Raw genomic sequence first — 19,209 nt, 5'->3', positions numbered from 1 at the left:
ATTTAAGGAGGGGGCAGAGGAGAGACACACTTTACTTCTTGATGGAGAGGAGCAACAAAGTCATATTCCATACAGGCCTGCATTTGGTGAGAAATATTGTGGCCATTTTTATAAACAGCTGACCACATACATAACTCATACATTTAAAAATACTTATTCATCTTTCGACAAAGACTCAAGGTCTTTCCTTTGAGGGCATTTCAGCTGATTGAATTATGTATTCCCTTGCTTAAATATACTCCAAAATGAACCAAGTATAATTTCTAAGTTTTGTTTCCTTTGGTTGTTATTCAGACACTGTGTCCGATTCTTAAAGTCATTGGGAGAATGAGGAATCCACCCAGATTTTTATAATAATCCCACAACCCCTAGTCTCTTACTGTTTCACTCATACCTAATTCATTTGCAGGTTTTTTTTTGGGGGGGGGGGCGTTTGCTGTGCTAGGTCTTCATTGCATTGCAAGGGCTTTCTCTAGTTGCAGCAAGCCAGGGCCTCACTTCATTGCAGTGAGAAAGAAGGCTTTTCACGTCAGTGGCTTTTCTTGTGGAGCACAGCATCTAGGGCACACAAGCTCAGTATCTGCCGTTCTCGGGCCCTGGAGTGTGTGGGCTTCAGGAGCTGTGGCGTGCAGGCTCAGTAATTATGGCTTGTGGGCTCTAAAGCATGCCCTCAGTAGTTGTGGGGCATGGTCTTTAGTTGTTCTTCAGTATGTGAAATCTTCCCAGAGCAAGGATTGAATGCTTGTCCCCTGCACTGACATGTCTGTGTGCTCAGTTCCCCAGTCGTGTGACCCTGTGAACTGTAGCCTGCCAGGCTCCTCTGTCCATGGGATTCTCCAAACAAGATTACTGGAGTGGGTTGCCATTTCCTCCTCCAGAAGGTCTTCTCATCCCAGGGATTGAACCCACATCTTCTGCATCGGCAGCCGAATTCTTACTCACTGCACCACCAGGGAAATCCTGCAGTTTATTTTTTAATAACCTTTCCTTTCATCATCAAGTATTTCTAAGCATTAACTTAGTTTCCTTTGAAAATGCCATCTTTTTTTACTCAATTTTTACAGATCTGAGTAATGTTTAATTATATTGCACAATCATAACAAGTACAGTTGTTATAAAGCCATATGGAAAGTAAGAACAACTGATTCTTAGTGACTGTACAGCACACCCAATGGGCATCCTAGAACAAGCCAAGGCATTGCTCAGGTTCCCACAGGGCATTGCTGCTGCTGCTAAGTTGCCTCAGTGGTGTCTGACTCTGTGTGACCCTATGGACAGCAGCCCACCAGGCTCCTCTGTCCACGGGATTCTCTAGGAAAGAATACTGGAGTGGGTTGCCATTTTCTTCTCCACCATAGGGCATTAGGAGCCTTAGATTAGTGGAACTTGGTTAAAAGCTTCTACTGTACCTGCCTACTAGATCTGTTCAAAGGATTGCTGTGCAAATACCCTTAACATGCTTATAACACTTCCTTAGCTCCTATAAATCCTCATTAATGTTAGTTGTGCTCATCATTATCACAGTCATTTGTGTTATTGTTGTTAATATTATCATTACTAATCAGTCCAAGAAAAGACCTTGTGATTGGGTGGAAAATGGAATAAGAAAGAAAAAATCATGTCAGAGCCAGTACCATCAAGTAGTATTGGAGGTGAAATAAGGAAGGTAGAAAGGGAGGATCAAACCAGGGAATGTAAAATTCATGCAAGTGAAGCTAGAAGATGGAGTTTTGTGAAATGGCTGATTTATGCAAGGAGACTCAAGAAGTAGGCATGTTAGTCTTGGTTAAGAATTGTATTTTCAACATGCTTCTTTGAAGTACAGTGATTTAGGGGAATGATTCCTAAATTCTGGTTCACAGACTGATTACTTGTTTCTGGAGAGTAAAAATTCTAATTCCTGAGTCTCTAATGAGGCCCAGGAACCTGTATTACTAAAATCTGATGCTTAGGTAGATTTAGATGCCATGAACACAGAGAGCACTGGTCCTGGGTCCAGAATAGACTTGCTATGTGACATCTCTGGGACTCCCTCAGACTTCAGTCAAGGGTCCAGGAAGACGAAGTGTGTGCAGTGTTTTAGCCCTTGTAGAGCCCTTGGCACACGTAAGAGGGGATTGTTAGGATAGCAGAGGGTACCCTCTGTGTTTGACACCAACTCAGGCAATCATGGTTCCTCCCCCTGCTCTGCCCCTGCTCCATCCCTGGTTCAAGCAAGGGACTTGACCCACATGAGCTACAATCCCTTCCAGCTGCAAACTCCTGTAACTGTGTTTTCTGTTTTGCAGACACCAGATTTCTATATGTTCATGTGGATTTTCTTGGATATTCTTTCTGCAGTTTTCATTGTTGCCATATTTTATTCTATTTGGTAAGCATTTATTTGTAATTTTAAATGTTTTTTTTCCAAAAATATAAATGGTTTTACAGAAATTTAAGAAAAACAGTTATTTTCTTCCTGTAACCCCACGTGGCAAATCCTCAGGGAGACAAGAGGATTTCTTCTTCCCATTTCTTCTCATGCTGCCTGCAGGCCCTAACACCCCTTCTTCCTCCTCAACACAAGATCATATTCTAAGAATTAGGACTCTCACTAAAGCTTAATCAAAGCCTGTTAATACAGATCCCGTGTGGATCAGCTGGGAGAGGAGAGGGGCTGAAGATTGTTCAGAACAAGTGCCTCCACCTTCCCCTCCTTCCACAAGATGGGACATAGCAAGGTGCTGTGTAAAGGGCAAGCTCACACCCCAGGAAGCCTGGGTTTTAGTCCTGGCTTTTCCTTTAGTTGCTGGGTGACTGTGGGAAAATCACTGCCCCTTTCAAAACCGTAGTCTTTTTATCTGTCCAAAAAAAAAATGACATTTGAGAATTCTTGAGGGAAAATGCTACAAGATTACAAGGTTCAGGGTGGGGGAGGGGACATCTGGTAGAAGAATTTTAGCTAGAAGGGACCATGGTTCCTTAGACCTCATCATGCCCATCATTTCATTTGAGTTATCTTTTCAGAGAGGATGCTACAAACCCTCTGCCTAAGGTAGCATTTGACTGGGTAATGTTCTTTTCTGTCCATTGCCTGTTACTATTGTCGCTTTGAAAGAGGTCTGTGAGGCTCATGAACACTGCTTCCTTCTAGGTTGCGAGAAAGCCAGAGTGAAAAAATCCTCCAAGGTATCACCAGTTACACAGGTAAAGTCAGAGGCCTAGCACCCTCCCATCTCTTCATCCCTACCCATTGCCTCCAGGAGGCAGGGCCTGCCTTTAATGTTCCTGACAAGAATTGAAGGAGTCTGAAAATCAGGGGGTGGGAACCAGTGAGAAGCTGGGAAAAATAGGCTGGGCACAGATACTAAGGGGCCCTTAATATCCAGATTCATTGTGGACTTTCTTCTCTTAAGCAGTGAGACTCCTTGGAAGATTTTTAATGTGGTTGTTTATTTGCTCTCTTGTTCATGTATTCATTCATCACAATTATTATTGAGCACCCACTTTGTGTCAGGCACTCTGAGAAAGACTGAAAGCTCTCTGTGGAGGGCAGCTCAAAAGAACAGAGCTCTGGCCCACAGAGAACCAGTGAGGAAGCAGGCAAAGGTATAGCAGTTGACATCTTTGGTTCAGGCATCTGGGACCAGGACAGGGAAGCTGCCATGCTCATCGGGGCTGAATGTGCTTTTTGTGGCTCCAGTTGTGATTACGTTGGAAGTTGGAGAAAATTGCTGAGATCCTGGAATTCTGGACTAGAGTCTAGGCTCTGCATATAAACAATCAGGAAATGACAAATGAGTTTCAAACAAGGGAGCAATATGCTTAAACTTCTGGGTAAAAGGATAGAATAGCATAATAACATATTATTCAGCAAAATAACTCAGGACTGAGTGAGATAGGTCCAGTAAGGGAAGAGAAGCTAGAGTTTATTATTTAGGAGATTGTAGAGATAGTCACATAGTGAGTTACTGGTTTGGTCAGAGAGAAAACCAGTTAGGAAGCAGTTCATAATACAGTTTCCTCCCATAGCTCTTGAAGCCTTAGTAAGGTTGGTACAGTCACAAAATCATGAATTAATTTAACTTCTTATGAACAGTGGTAAAGATCTTGAGATGCTGTGTACCAGCTGTCAGTGTTCAACACATACATTACTTAAGAGTTGTAGGAATGGGTCCATAGAGACCATGAAGAAATAAATTCAGAACTTTGAAGAGCAGTGGTCTTTCCTAATATAAAGTTGAATGTTTTAACCAAAATGACTCAAATTTCTTAAGATATAGAGTGATCTCCAGTGACTCTGTTTTATGGATTTTAAAAAGATCACTCTGCTGGCTATTAAGATGACTGAAGGCTGTGTTCCAGCTGCCTTATGATTTTTAGTAGTTTATTAGTAAACTAGGGCTTCCAAAATGAAGTACCAAGGACTGGGTGCCTTAAACAACAGAAGTTGATTTTTCTCACAGTTCTGAATTATGGTTTACCTTAGTGTATGTTGTTAGGTAAAAGACGACCAGGTACACCAAAAAATGTCTAACAAACTTTAATGGCAAAGCGCTCCCGGGCGGGGTTCCTGGACCCGAACGGGGCAGGTCGAGGAAATCCGCGTGCCCAGGCTGTGTTGGAAGTTTGTTTATATATGCACGCCGCGAGGGATGGCTGGGCTAGCGGATGGGGGTTTGGATAGGTTGCTGGTTCACGGCGTCGCGAGCTGATAGGTTTCTCTATGCAGCTGAGGCATCGCGGTTCATGCAGCTAGGGCGGGGTGGCTTTAGCTGGCGGAGTGTGCTGTCATTGGTCCCCGGGATCTGGGAGGATCCTCCGTGAGGGACTTTCTCGCTGGCGGGAGGGAGAGGAGGGGCGGCCCATCATGGCCCCCGGGTCCGACCTCATATATGTGAGTGTTTTTATCTGCTTAACGTTTGCTAAATTTCTTAGATCAGTAAGAAAATAAATGTTCTGTCTGTATTTTTTCAAATAATTTTCTCCCACTACTCTCTTTCTGGGATTCCTGTTATCCAGACCATTTATTTTTATTTTTAACCTATTAATTTTTTTAATTTTTTTTCTTTTGACTGCACTGGGTCATAGCTGTAGCACATGTGATCTTTAGTTATGCCTTGCAAATTCTTAGTTGTGGCATGTCAGATCTAGTTCCCTGCCCAGGGAGTGAACCTGGACCCCCTGCATTGGGAGTGGGGAGTCTTAGCCACTGGACCACCAGGGAAGTCCTTTATCCTATTTAATTTTTATGCTTCTTTTTGGATAATATTCTATTACTATATGGTTAGTTTTTAATTGCTGTGTAACAAATTAACAGAAACCTAGCAGCTCAAAACAACACAAATCTATCATCTTACAGTTTATATGGACCAGGAGTCCAGGCATTGTTTTGTTGGGTCCTCTGCATAAGGTCTCAATAGGATAACATCAAGATGTTGGCCTGGACTGTAATCTCATCTGAGACACAGAGTCCTCTTCCAAGTTCACTGGTCATTGGCAGAATTTAGTTCTTTACAAGTATAAAGCCATCCATGTTTTCTAAATCATTCTTGAAAGAGTTTTGCTCTAAGAGCCTAGAGACTACCTCCAGTTCCCAGTTATAAGGTTTTCTCACAACATAGCATCTTACTTCTTCAAAGCCAGCAGAAGAATATCTCTTGTAACAGATGGATTGAGGAGAAAAAGAACAAAGGAAACAAAACAACACACAAAACAAATAGAAAACAAGTTGAAACATGTCATAAATTCAACCATTTTATTAATTACATAAATATAAATGAAACAAATTCTCAAAACCAAGAGTAGGGAATGTCAGACTGGACAGAAGAAAGGAGGACCCAAACATATGCTGTCTACAAAAGAAATACTTAAAATATAAAAACATAAATAAAGTAAAACCAAAAGGATGGAAAATAATATGCCATATAAAAATAAGCTTAAGAAATAATATCTGAAAACTTCAAAACATGGAGCATTACTAAAGATTTCATAATGATAAACAGTTGCTATATCAGGAAGACACTGTAGATTATATACTTAAGAGCCAAGCATCAAAACACATTAAAAAAGAAACTGAAAGAAGTCACACTCAGAGATTTTAAGATTCTTCTCCCATCACCTGAAAGAACAACGCACAAAAAATAAAATCAGAAAGGATATCGGAATACTTTCAGAGAACTTGACAGAAAATATTATAATTTTTCTATTTTCTATCAGTTTTCTAATTGACAGAAAATATTATATTCAACTGCAGAATACCAACATTTTCTAATGTACATGGCATATTTGCCAAAATAGACCACACAGCAAGCCATAAAACAAATCTAGAAGAGATTGCCGATTTACCTCATACCTGGACACAGAATTAAGCAAAATGAGGGGATAGAGAAATACGTTCCAAACAAAAGAACAAGACCAAACCTCAGCAAAGGAACTAAATGAAATAGGGATAAGCAATCTACCTGCTAAAGAGTTAAAATTAATGGTCATAAGTGTGATCACTGATCTTGGGGGGAAAGATGGAAGAACAGTACAAACTTCATCAGAAAGATAAAAAGTATAAGAAAGTACCAAACAGTAGTTATAACTGAACTGAAAAATACATTAGAAGGGTTAAACAGCAGAATGGATGAGGAAGAAGAATGCATCTGTAAGCTGGAAGACAAAAAAAAAAATGTAACTCACCCAGACAGAGCAGCAAAATGAAAAAAGAATTTTAAAAAGTGAAGATATGTGATGAGACATTTGAGATTGCATCAAGTATAATAGTATTCACATTATAGGGCTTCTAGAAGGAGGAGAGAGAGAGAAAGAGCCAGAAAAATTAAATGAAGAAAAAGTGGATGAACACTTTCCTAATATGGGGAAGAAAGCAGATATTCAGATGCAAGAAGCCCAGAAAGTTCCAAATAAGATGAACCCAAAAAGACACACACCAAGACACATTACAGTTAAAATGGTAAGGGGAGGGGAGGGAGGGGAGACATAATTATGACTGATTTGTGTGGTTGTATGGTAGAAACCAATACAACATTGTAAAGCAGTTATTTTCCAATTAAATTTTTTTAAAAGGAAATAATCCAAACATTCAACCATAGTACAGTATGAGCATTCTCTTAGTTGATGAAATACAATGTATCCATTAAAAGATATTAAACTTCCACATTCATACTCATTATGAGTCTAAGGGTCAGGGTACAGAAACATGTTTGTGTATGTATGTATGTGTGTGTATATATGATTTTACTAAATAGTCTTTTTTTAAAAAGGTAAAGATAAGAGAAATCCTAAAGGAGCAAGCAAAAATCAGCTTGTTACACACAAGGGAAATCCCAAAAATCTATCAGCAAATATTTTAAGCAGAAAATATACAGGCCAGAAAGGACAGGCATGATATATTCAAAGTCCTGAAAAGAAAAAAAATGTCCAACCAAGAATTATCTACCCAGCAAGAGTTGAAAGGGCAAGATCAAGAGTTTCCCAGATAAACAAAAGCTAGGCAAGTTTCATCACCACTATGCCAGTTCTGTAAGAAATGTTAAAGGGAGTTCTTTAAGCTGAAAAGAAATAGTACTAATTGATAAGAGAGCATGCAAAAGTAAAAATCTCACGGGAAAATGTACATATATAATAAAGGTAATATGTGGATCACTTATATGAAGATTAAAAAACAAAAGTAGTAAAAATTACTGAAATTACAGTAATTAGTTATGGGTGCCAAAAATAAAAATATTTTAACTGTGTCATCAGTAAATTTCAAAAGATCAAAGTCACACACTGTTCTGTGACCACAAAAGAAATTAAATTATAAACAAATATCTAGATAATCCTAAATACTGAAAATTAATGTATTTCAACATTTCATTAATCAAGGGGTTAGTCACAAGGGAAATTGGAAAATATTTTTAAAGGATAATGCATATACAACAGCAAAATTTGTGAGGTACAGTTTAAAGTCTAACTTAGAGGGAAATTTGCAACTTTAAATGTTAGAAGGTAGATTGTTAAGGTAGACACTTAATCAATATTGAAACAATCTTAAAAAGTAAATTTTTCTCCAAGTGAAAGGAAGGACATAATAAAAATAGCAATGAAATAGAAAAGATAAAACAATAGAGAAATTTTTTTATTTATTTTTAATCGGAGGATATTGCTTTACAATATTGTGTTGGTTTCTGCCATACATCAACATGAATCAGCCATAGGTATACATATGTCCTCTCCCTGTTGAAACTCCCTCCCACCCCATCCCACCCCATCCCACTCCTTTAGGTTGTCACAGTTTGAGCTCCCTGTATCACACAGAAAATCCCTACCAGCCGTCCATTTAATACATGGTAATACATATGTTTACATGCTACTCTCCCTTTTTCACACCACCCCCTTCCACCACTGTGTCCACAAGTCTGCTTTCTATGTCTGAGTCTCCAAAACAATAGAGAAATTTTTTTTAAGTGAAAAGCTAGTTCTTAGGAAAGGTAAATAAAATTTGATTGATTCTTAGTAAAATGAATGAGGGAGAAAATCTGATTGCCTGTATGGGTGAATGATTAATGAAAGAGGGACTATCTCCAAATCCTAAAAATATAAAGGAAAATTATAGACATTTTAAGCCATTAAATTTGACAATTTAAATGAAGTAAACAAATTCCTTGAAATGTACAACTTACCAGAACTGAGAGAAGTAAAAATAAAAATTTGTCATAACCCACTGTCCATCAGAATCAAATCTGTGTATCAAAAACATAGCCCAAAGAAAAGTCCAGACCCAACAAGTTTCACTGGTTAATCAAATATTTAAAAATAATACCAATTTTATACTAACTCAGAAAAAGAAGGCAAAGGAACATTTCCTAGCTGATTCTTTGAGGCCAGCAATAATCTTACATAAAAGATATCTAACAAAGATAGTATAAGAACTAAATTTATAGATCAGTGTCTTTCATGAACTTAGACATAAAAATCCTGGACAAAACATTAACAGATTGAATCCATCAATATAAAAGAGGGTAAAACATCTGGAGCAAGTGAGAATTATACCAGCAGTACAAGATGAATATGTCATTTGAAAATTAATCAAATTAATCTACTATATTAACAAACACATAACTGACAAATTTTAACAACTATTTATGATCAAAGCTCTGAGTAAGCTAGGACTAGAATGAAACTTTCTCAATCTAATGAGAGATGTTTATTCAAAAACCTCCAGCCAATATCATTTTTAACAGTGGAACAGTATTTTCCCTCTAAGATCAGAAATAAGGCAAGGATATCTGCCATTTCTGTTTGGCATTGTACTAGAGATCCTAGCCAGTTTAGTAAGATAAACAACAGGCATAAAGAAAGAAATAAAACTCCTGATATGATTATTTACATTAAAAAATTCTATATTCCCCTACAACCTACTAGAACCAGAAACTTAGCAGAAGCAGTACCTCAGGACACAAGGTCAGTGTACAAAAAAATCAACTGTATGTTGATACATTATCAGTTAAAAGTTGTAAACTGTAAAAATTGAAATAGCATCATTTAAAACAGCATAAAAACATAAATAGGAATTTTAGGAAGATACTGTAAGCCCTTGCAAAGAAGATAGACGATTGGTCACTGAAAACACAAAAGTTTAGTGAGAAAAAGAAGACTCAGATAAATGGAGAAACATAACACATTCATGCATTTGAAAACCTAATATCAAAAAAAAAGAAAACCTAATACCATAGATATTGGATGTCATGGAATTGAATTATAAATTCACATGCAATAAAAATCCTTTTTGCCTGTGAGGTTGACAAAAAAATGAAACTCATGCGTGCACCTGTTTCTCAAGACTGAAATTACACTCAGGGTAAAAGTAACTGAATTCTGGGCTTGCTTTTTAGGATTTTCACTCTCTCCTAGATTTCAGTTCCACTGTTGCTCATTATATAGTAAATCCTTAGATAAATTTAAGATGTGTCCTTGGTTTTGTACATTATCCAGTTTTTAACTTGTTTTTCATAAGAATCTGTTTCCTAGCTGCATTACTATAAAAAGTCTCCATTGTCTATTTTTTCTATCATTCAGTTAGAAAAAAAGCTGTATTTTGAGCAATTACTGTGTGACAGATACTCCTGAGCACTGTATATGGGGTGACAAGCAAGACAGAGTCTCTGTCCTTAAAAAGCTCCCATTTTAATGGAGAATGTCTTCATTTTTCTATTCAAACTGCTTTGGAAGGAGTGGTTATGAAATGCACAAACTTTAAGCACATATTGATCTCTGCCTTCTGACAGCTCCCATAGAGTTAGAACCTCAGACAGTAGACTTAAACTCCAGCACCTTGATGAATAGAGGACCATAGCAAAGTCTTCCCAAAGCCTGGGTAGGGAGAGAAATAGGCGGAAAGAATCTGAAATGGTAAGAGAGGGGCTGACATTTTCAAGATGACTAGGATTTTGCCATGTGACCAGCAAGGGTTGGAGAAAGGACTTTGGAGGAAACTATGTTGTTTTCTATCCCACAGAAACTCCAAGTGTAAGAAGTCTCCACGAAGAAGTTTTGAGAGTTGAAGAAACTCACTAGATTTAACCAAAAGCAAAAGGGAACGTCCAGGCTCTAAATCCATTATACCAGAGGCTCTCAAGGAAACCACTAAACCAACCATGCATCCCAAGGATGATGTTAGACAACCTGTGGCCACATAGCTGGTCTCTGAACTCATCCAAGCACCCACTTCAGAGGCCAGCAGACAGGCCACCCTCCAAACTGCAAACTGCATTGCCTACCATGAAGGCAAATGAACTAACAATTCCCTCCATGGAAGACCCTCCTCCTAAAACATAACCTGAACACCACCACCCTCCCCATTGACTCCTCCCAATAATCCTCTTTTATGATAGTTTCTACCACATCCAGAATGCTGTTCTCCTTTGGGCTGTCTTCAAAGAAGAATTCACCACAACTTGCCTCCTCCTCCTTCTTCTTCCTCTCTGGGCCCAGGGTGAACTGATGGTAGAGAGAGGTCAAGAAAGAAGTGCAGAAGAGCTAGGGAGGCTCTCAGGAAAACCATTTCTGGTCTCGCCTTCCATCTCCAAGTGATGAGCAAAGAGAAAACCATGTGATCCTGGAGGTAGAGCTGGTTGCTCTCCAGGTAAGACAGGATTTGTCTCATCCCAACCCTTCATAATATTCCCTGCTAAAGGAGCGGCTGTGGTGAACATCAGCATGTAAATAAAGGCAACTTCTCAGGAACTCAGAAAGAAATTGATACACTCTTTGTACCCCTCCATGGCCACTCAGACTGACAAAGACTAGGGGATGAGTGCCAAAATGATGCCATCCAGAGAAGGAGGAGTAGTGTGGGACATGGGTCAGGGGCAAAGATCTCATCCCACACACATATCCTGTCATACAGTGCCCCTGGGGTGCTTCCTCAGCTGATCACTGGCTGATTCCCCACTGGGGTGATGGGCATAACCCAGTGGCCTTTGGCCATCAAGGGAAACTAGAGCTGAAACCCCAGTGTCAGAAACAGCAAGTCGCATTCCACCAGTGTGACCATCACCTACTCATGCTCCTTCTCTGGGCCTCATGTTCCCAGGTATACGGTGATGGGCAGAGGCAGACACCACAGTACCTTCCCTGTGGCTCTGGTTTATCCTGGGCTGACAGTGGAATCCTGTAAACATTGGTGGAGGAGGGCTGCCTCGGACGGCCGCACTGTCATCTCAGAAAGCAGGGCTGTCTGGTTTGGGGCCTCCATTTCAACAACAGCCCCTACCGCCTCCCACACAGGCATCTGGAAGAAGAGTAACAGCACTTCCTGTGGAGTGGTTTGCCACCTACATGCAGGCGACCCCAGACCCTTCAGTGTTTGAGGGCAAACGAGCTGGGCTGGCCATGGCCAGGCTGGATATCGGGGGTCTCGAGGACAGATGACTAACATGCCAGTGGCAAGAGGATTCTCCCCCATCACTTCTCCAGGCTCTCATCCCAGCCACAGCCCAGAGGGATGCCCCACCCCCACATCACACCTTCCCCGTCTGAAGCCCTCACCCCTAGACCTGCCCAGGTCATGTCCAAACTTGATTGTTCCATCCTAGTCACAAAGTAATATTTTACAGACACCCACTGGACATAAGGATTAACCCAAAGCAGCATGCTTTCTGGGGTTCTTGGAGGTTTCTTGATGGACCAAGGAGACATTTCTGGCAGGATGCAAGGGCCACTCTGGATCCACTGGCCCTAGGGAAGGCCCAGAAGCTGGTCCCCGCTCTGGATCTCCAGCCAACCACAATTAGGTCTCCACCTCCCAGGCTGACGTCCGGCATTTCCCTGCAACCTACCCCAGGCCCAGCCTGTCCCTTGAAGACCCTTTCAGCACACTATGGGCTCAGGCACCCCAACCCCCAAACCCAGACAGCTTGATCCTGCACACACAGACCACAGAGAGAGTTATATAAGCCACTACCCCACAGGGCCCTGTTCTGGCCCCACACACTGCCCCCTCCCACTTCCCCCAGCAAAGACACTACCAGACCAGAAGATAACATAGGCTTTATGCCTGAGATCATCAGGGGAGATATACAGCAGCTCAGCACTCACACTGTAATATTTAGAAGCAGTCTGTCTCCCTCATCCCAGCTGAGGCTCCTGGACTTAGGGGTATTAAGCCAGTTCCTTGGGTTTCAGGATAATCTGTTTGGTTGTTCCCAGCACAGAGAACTAGGTCGTCCTTTTGGTTACATTTCTGGGCCGTGACCTCAAAAGAGGTCACATGGTAGGGCTAGTATGAGTTAAGAATGACGTCCGAGGAGCACACACTTTTACAACTGGGATTGTCACAGCAAGCCAGGACTAGAACCAACCAGGTGCTTCAGGCTGGATGGAGGGAGTTCTACATCCCGGCAAGGTCACCTCACTGCAAAAAGGGTCAGAGGCCACATTGGTGCAGTCAGTGGTAGCCAGCTGGTTCAGCCTCCCTGCCTGGATAGCCAAGGTCTTCCCCTGGATGCAGAGGTAGCTGATGGTCCTGAGCCAACTGCTTCCTCAAGAGTAGGCACAGGGCCAGAGCAACCTTCCCACTGTTCACTTGCCACTCCTGGAGCCCCGCTGTTTGCTCATGGCCGTAAGCATCTGGCTAATATAGGAAGTCAGGAGGTCATCCATCTTGTAGCCCTGGAAAGAGCAGCAAGAAGATAAAACAGAGCACCGAGGAGGACACAGCCACCCACTCTTACCCAGAACACAGCTCCCAGGAAACTGCAGGGGACAGAAACCTGGACAAAGGCAAATCTGCCCCACTCTGGGCTCAGCCACACAGCTGAAGGTATGGATTCATCCAGCCAGATAGCTAGGGTTCTAAGTTATTGTGATCCCACATTAAGGCGCTAGTTTGTGGGTTGCTCAAATCCCTACTAAGAATAAACATTGGATAAGAGGTTGGAATGTCATACTTCATTGTTTGGATGTGTGAAGAATGGTATTAGGACTAGGATTGAAAAGATTAGGGCCAGTACTTCTAGTTAATTGGGGATTGATGAGTTGTTCATAGGATATGCAAGTAGAAAACACCACTCTGGTTAAATGTGTGGTGGTGTACTGAGAGGATTTACCAAGGTATAGTTGTTGGGATCTCCTAATAAATCAGGTGAAAATAGGACTAATACTATTGGAAAATAGGACTAATACTAATTCTAGAACTAGTAAAAAAAAGACACCTAGGATGTCTTTAATTGTATAGTAGGAATGAAATGGGATTTTACCTATATCAGATGATTTCTGTGGGATTATTAGCTCCTGTTTCGTGAAACATTAGTAGATGGACAGCAGCTACTGCTGCAATGATAAATGGAAGAATCAAGTGGAAAGAATTGTGTAAGAGTTGCTTTATCTGCTGGAAAACTGCCTCAGATCCATTGAGCAAGGTTTATACTGACGTATGAGATTGCTGAGAGAAGACTGGAAATAACTGTTGCCCCCCCAAAATGATATTTGTCCTCAGGGTAGTGTAAAACCTATAAATGTTGTGGTTATAACTGTAAATAACAGGATAACTCCAATGTTTTCATGTTTCTAGAAGACTGTAGAATCCATTATACAGACTGCATCCTATAAGGATAAATAGGCAGATAAAGAATACAGAAGCTCTGTCTGCATGTATGTATTGAACAATTCATCTGTAATTTACATCTCAGCAGATATGTGTAACTAACGAGAAGGCAGTTATCGTCTAATACATAGTGCATTGCTAGAAACAAACCTGTTAAGATTTGTAAAACTAAACAAATAACTTTTAGGAACCAAAATTTCATCATGATGAAATGTTTGATGGAGCTGGAAGATCAGTGAATGCATTGTTAATAATTTTTATTAATGGGCATGATTTTTCAGTGTTGGTCATTAGTGCTCTTGTAGTTGAATAATAATGATTTTTCATGTCAATGGCCATGGTTAGATTCCATGTAAGAATAATGATACCATACATTATATTTTAAGTATTATTTTTGTAATTAGTTTTGTGGGGTTTTTTCTTCAAAACCTTCATGGTGGGTTTGAGTTGATTGTGGGTGGTAATGTTGGAATTGTGTTAATTTTCATGGATTTTGGGGGGGATTAATAGTGTTTGGATTTATTTGTGGTTCTTGTTCAGTCACCAAGTCATGTCTGACTGTTTGTAACCCCATGGACTGCAGCATGCCAGGCCTCCCTGTCCCTCACCATCTCCTGGAGGTTGCCCAAATTCATGTCCATTGAATAAGTGATGCCATCCAACCATCTCATCATCTGTTTCCCTCTTCTCCTCCTGCCCTCAGTCTTTCCCAGAATCGGGGTCTTTTCCAGGCTCTCAGCTGCTTGAATACTTTTTATACGGACTTTTGCCAGCAAAGTGATGTCTTTGCTTTTTAACACACTGTTTAGGTTTGTCATGGCTTTGGATTTATTTAGGGGAGATGTTAGTGGTGTTGGGTGTCCCTGGTGGCTCAGACAGTAAAGAATCCACCTGTAATGCAGGAGACCTAGGTTCAATCCCTGGATTGGGAAGATCCCCTAGAGGGAGGGGCATGGCAACCAACTCCCGTATTCTTGCCTGGAGAATCCCCATGGACAGAAGAACTTGGCAGGCTACAGTCGATGGGGTTGCAAAGAGTCAGACATGACAGAGCAACTAAGCACAGCATTAGTGGTGTTTGGTTGTACAACAGCTATGGCTTCTGAGCAGTATCCTGAAGTTTGGATCTCCAAAAAGACTGTATTAGGAGCATTTTTTTCAGATTTAATAACAGAGTTTTCAGTGGTATTTTATGTTTTAAAAGATGAGAAAGTGTTCGGTTGTGTTTTAAGCTTAATGGTTTGGGAGATTGGGTAATTCATGATGCAAGTGATTCTGGGTTTTTTTAGTGAAGAGGCTATGGGGACTGCAGCACTATATAGCTGTGGTACTTGATTAGTGATTATTACTGGCTGATCATTGCGTATTGGTGTTGTGGTTATTACAGAGACTACTCGTGGTAATTAAATAGAATTGTGTTTAGGAAGAGGGTGATGAGGAATGAGGAAATATACCTTGATTAGATCTTTTTGGTCTGATACTAATGTAGAGATTTTTATCTGAATAAGGGAAGTAGTTTTTGGTAAAATATTTTCTAATCAACAGGCTGATTTCTGGTTTATTGACAGATTTAAGTAGGGCGATAAACAGTGTATAATAATACTTTCCCTCTTAGGGAAAATACCCTAAGAGATTGGAAAGTCTGAATATATTTGAAGAATAAATTTTAAATTCTGTGTATTATTAATTTCAAGCACTAAGGTAAAACCTAGAATGGTTATGGCAAGGGAAGTTGGTTTTAAGTAATAAGGTAAGGTTATTTGAGGGATTGTTGTTGAGGGGGTATTGTTGAAAATAAAACCAGCTTCTAATTAATAGACTTTTGATGGAACTGACTAGGAAAGGATTATTTACATTAATTAAAGTTAGGGTGGAAAAGCGAGGTTGTCCTCGTAGTGCAAAGATGATAAGGCGAGTGCTGTAGACAGCTGTGAGGGATGTGGCAACTAGACTTAGCAGGCTCAGGCGCTGGTATTGACATGTTAGCAGTTTGGATTATCAGATCTTTAAATTCAGCAAGGAAAGGCATTCCTGTTAGTGCTAGCCAGTGGTAAAGGCAGTTGTGATAAAGAGTATTGCTTTAAACAGGCCTCCTATTTTTATGGATATTTTATGTGAGCATATCAATAACATGACTTTAAAGAAAGCATATGTGCAGATATGGAGAAATGCTAGGGAGAGTGGATTAATGCCAGTTGTTACTATTATAGGCCTAGTTGGCTTGAAATGGAAAAAGCAGCAATGTTTTTTTAACATTCTGGGTAAGAGTGCATATTGCCCTAAACAGTTACTATTTGAATAAATTTATTATTTTCTGTTAAAGGATAAAAGTGGATGAGTAAGAAAATACCTGCTACCACTACTGTGCTTGAGTGGAGCAGGGCTGAGACAGGGGTAGGGCCTCCTGATGCTGAGGGACTACAGTCCTGGGTGGAGGCCAAGTTGGGCGGATTTTCCAGTTGCAGCTAGTATCAGTCCTAGTAGGGGTAGATTCGAGTGATTTAGTTGGAGCATAAAGACTTGTTGAAGATCTCATGCATTTAAGTTATCAGAAATCCTGCTGTTGCTATAACAAATCTGGTAGCTCCAATACAGCTATACAGAGTTGCTTGGAGAGCAACTGTATGTGCATCTGTTCATCTGTTTCATCACCCAATAAGCACGAAAGATCATTCCAACACCCTCACGTCCAATGAAAAGCTGTAAAGTTTATTAGCAATAACAAGAATTAGTATTGCGATAAAAGGAGTAAAGATGTGAGGAATCCACTGACATTAGGATCTGAGTATAGGTATCATATTGAGAATTCTATGATGGATCGTGTAACAAACAATGCTACTGGTATGAATATTATTGAAAAATAGTCTATTTAGAAGCTGAGTGATAATTTGAGAGTTTGGATAGTGAGTCAGTATCAGTTTGAGATAGTCATTCATTCAGGCCAAGAGATTATTATTATTGGGATTATACTACTAATAAACCCATATGAGATAATGGATACTATCACTCTTATTGGTTGATATTTGTTATAATTGGTATTAATATAAATAATGTAATTCATGTGAAAGGAAAATTTATTACTTTTATTTGTAGTTGCACCAATTTTTTGGTTCCTGAAGACCAATGGATAACTACTATCCTTTAAAAATTTGAAAAAGTCATGTTACATAGTATTTTTACCATAAATGCATGCTAGTCATGTGAAGACATTAGATCAAGAATCAGATATTGCTGACAGCAGTTCTTACATACTTTCTTGGTAAATAAGGCTAAATCTTCTGTCTCTAGATTCACAACCTAGTATTTTTTAAAACTACACTTACAGTACAAGGGGCCTAAATCCCCTACTTGGGGATTTAGTGATAAAAGTAGAGAAGTAAAGTATGAAGCGTTAATGAGGGCATTTTCTTGTGTAAAAGATTGTAAGATGTTACTAATGTAATGTGTGTATTTGCCTTGTTATATTATGATTAGTATGTATATGGAGTATAAGGCAGGAATTACTATACTAATTCCTATTAGAGTAATTGTAATAGTTGAGCATGAGAAGGATGCTATTACTACAAATAGCCCTCCAATCAGACTAATGGCTGGGGTAGAGGTAAATTTGTCAGACTTGCTAACCATCATCAGGTAGCTATTATTGGGAGGAATGTTTGTAGGCCTCAGGCTAAGGTTATTGTTTGGCTGTGAATTCATTCATAATGTGAATTTGTTAAGCAGAATCTTATGGATGATGTAAAGCCATGGGCAATTATTAGAGTGGTAGCTCCTGTATAACTTCAAGGTGTTTGGATAAGAATAGCTACAATAACAAGTGCCAGGTGGCTGGTGGAAGAATATGCGATGAGTGATTTTGATCTGTTTGATATAAGCAAATTGAACTGGTTATAATTATAGGGATAATATGAGAAAAGGGTATACTGTAAAATCTGTTAGTGGATTTAGTGTTGTTACAATTCATAATATGCCATAACCGCCAAGTTTCAGTGATATGGCTGCAAGTACTACGGAACCTGCAATGGGGGCTTCTACACGTGCTTTGGGTAATCAAAAATGAAGGCCCTAGAGTGGTATTTTTACCATAAAGGCATGCTAGTCATGTGAAGACATTAGATCAAGAATCAGATATTGCTTGAGTTCAGTACTGAAGTGTTAAGAAATTTAGGGAGCCTGTAACATTTTGGATATAGTGAGAGAGCTCCTACTAAGTGTATAGAATAAAACATACAGGGCTGCATTCGGGTGTTCTGTTTGATTACCTCATCAGATGATAAGTGTTAGGACTATTGTTGCCTCAAATAGAATGTACAGTACAATTAACTCTACAGCAGTAAATGTTATGATTATGGTCACTCCCACAGGTAGGGGTTTCTGAAGGCTGTGCCAGCTGAGCTCAGTCTAGGAGGCCTCATTGCTAACAGCTCTGCTGTTGACCTCAATGGCCAAAGGTTCGATCCCTACATATTAAAGGCACTGGGACATAGTTACTGAGTGGATGGTCTGTTTCTCATCTCTAGATTAATAAACCGATTCCCCAGACCTAATCTGACCTGATCTTAGCCCCAACCTGACCCTTGATCCTGACTGCAGACCAGACAGCACATTCCTCCTGTTTGTTGCAGGGACTGGGAGGATGGAGGGAAGGCAGGGCTGGGGAGCACCCCAGGCCTGGAAGGAAGAGCTCTCACCAGTGACGTCTCACAGAGGAGCTTGCTCCCCCGCACCAGGTTCCCAATGGTGATGTGGAAGTAGGTGTTGCCGCTGCTCCAGTTGGAGATCTTGGTGAAGGGGTGAGTGGTCAGGATGTCCTAGGGGAGCAGAGAGAATCTGAGGCTGCACATCTGAACCATCTGACCTCACTCCCCTCAGCTCCAGCCCACAGACACCACCCACACAAAGGACCTCAGGCCCTCAGACAAGGCAAGGAGCAAGAGCGTAGAGGCCAGCTGTGCAGTGAAGCTGCTGTGGGAGGCAGGCCTCGGCTGGGACCAGCTAGTGGGACAACCAAGGAAGCCCAGGAGGTTATCACATGTGTGGGGCTGGAATTGGAGATTTTAAGAGGATGAGGAAACTGAAACTGTAGTCCCAGATGAGATGATCCAGTGGAGTTGAAGGAGGGAGACAGGAAGACA

The 19,209-nt window shown here is 40.5% G+C and overlaps 2 protein-coding genes and 2 long non-coding RNA genes across 4 annotated transcripts in view; 2 read left to right on the top strand and 2 right to left on the bottom strand.

The window, feature by feature from the left end:
* Positions 1 to 2,375, top strand: part of LOC120875959 (glycerophosphodiester phosphodiesterase domain-containing protein 4-like) — an 83,340-nt gene extending 80,965 nt beyond the window's left edge. The window contains exon 12 of the mRNA XM_040257697.1: positions 2,289 to 2,375. Within this exon, the coding sequence (XP_040113631.1) occupies positions 2,289 to 2,375 (87 nt within the window). The remainder of the gene's footprint in view (positions 1 to 2,288) is intronic.
* Positions 2,376 to 3,413: 1,038 nt separating this feature from the next.
* On the bottom strand, positions 3,414 to 9,289 carry LOC120876827. The gene is made up of 2 exons (XR_005724217.1): positions 5,340 to 9,289; positions 3,414 to 3,748 (listed from the first exon to the last, which is right to left on the bottom strand). It is a non-coding gene; the product is annotated as an uncharacterized LOC120876827 (long non-coding RNA).
* LOC120876825 lies at positions 5,102 to 14,365 on the top strand. Its single transcript, XR_005724216.1, has 3 exons — positions 5,102 to 5,112; positions 12,412 to 12,416; positions 14,262 to 14,365. It is a non-coding gene; the product is annotated as an uncharacterized LOC120876825 (long non-coding RNA).
* The window catches only part of MYO7A (myosin VIIA), a 100,501-nt gene continuing 93,793 nt past the window's right edge, over positions 12,502 to 19,209 (bottom strand). Inside the window, exons 47-48 of the mRNA XM_040258913.1 lie at positions 18,766 to 18,885; positions 12,502 to 13,140 (exon numbers count right to left, since the gene is read on the bottom strand). Of these exons, the coding sequence (XP_040114847.1) occupies positions 13,051 to 13,140; positions 18,766 to 18,885 (210 nt within the window). The 3' untranslated portion in view covers positions 12,502 to 13,050. The remainder of the gene's footprint in view (positions 13,141 to 18,765; positions 18,886 to 19,209) is intronic.

Source organism: Oryx dammah, unplaced genomic scaffold (assembly GCF_014754425.2).
Source record: "Oryx dammah isolate SB20612 unplaced genomic scaffold, SCBI_Odam_1.1 HiC_scaffold_17, whole genome shotgun sequence".
In the NCBI taxonomy this organism is placed as follows: domain Eukaryota; kingdom Metazoa; phylum Chordata; class Mammalia; order Artiodactyla; family Bovidae; genus Oryx; species Oryx dammah.
This window is presented reverse-complemented; position numbering and strand designations above follow the sequence as displayed.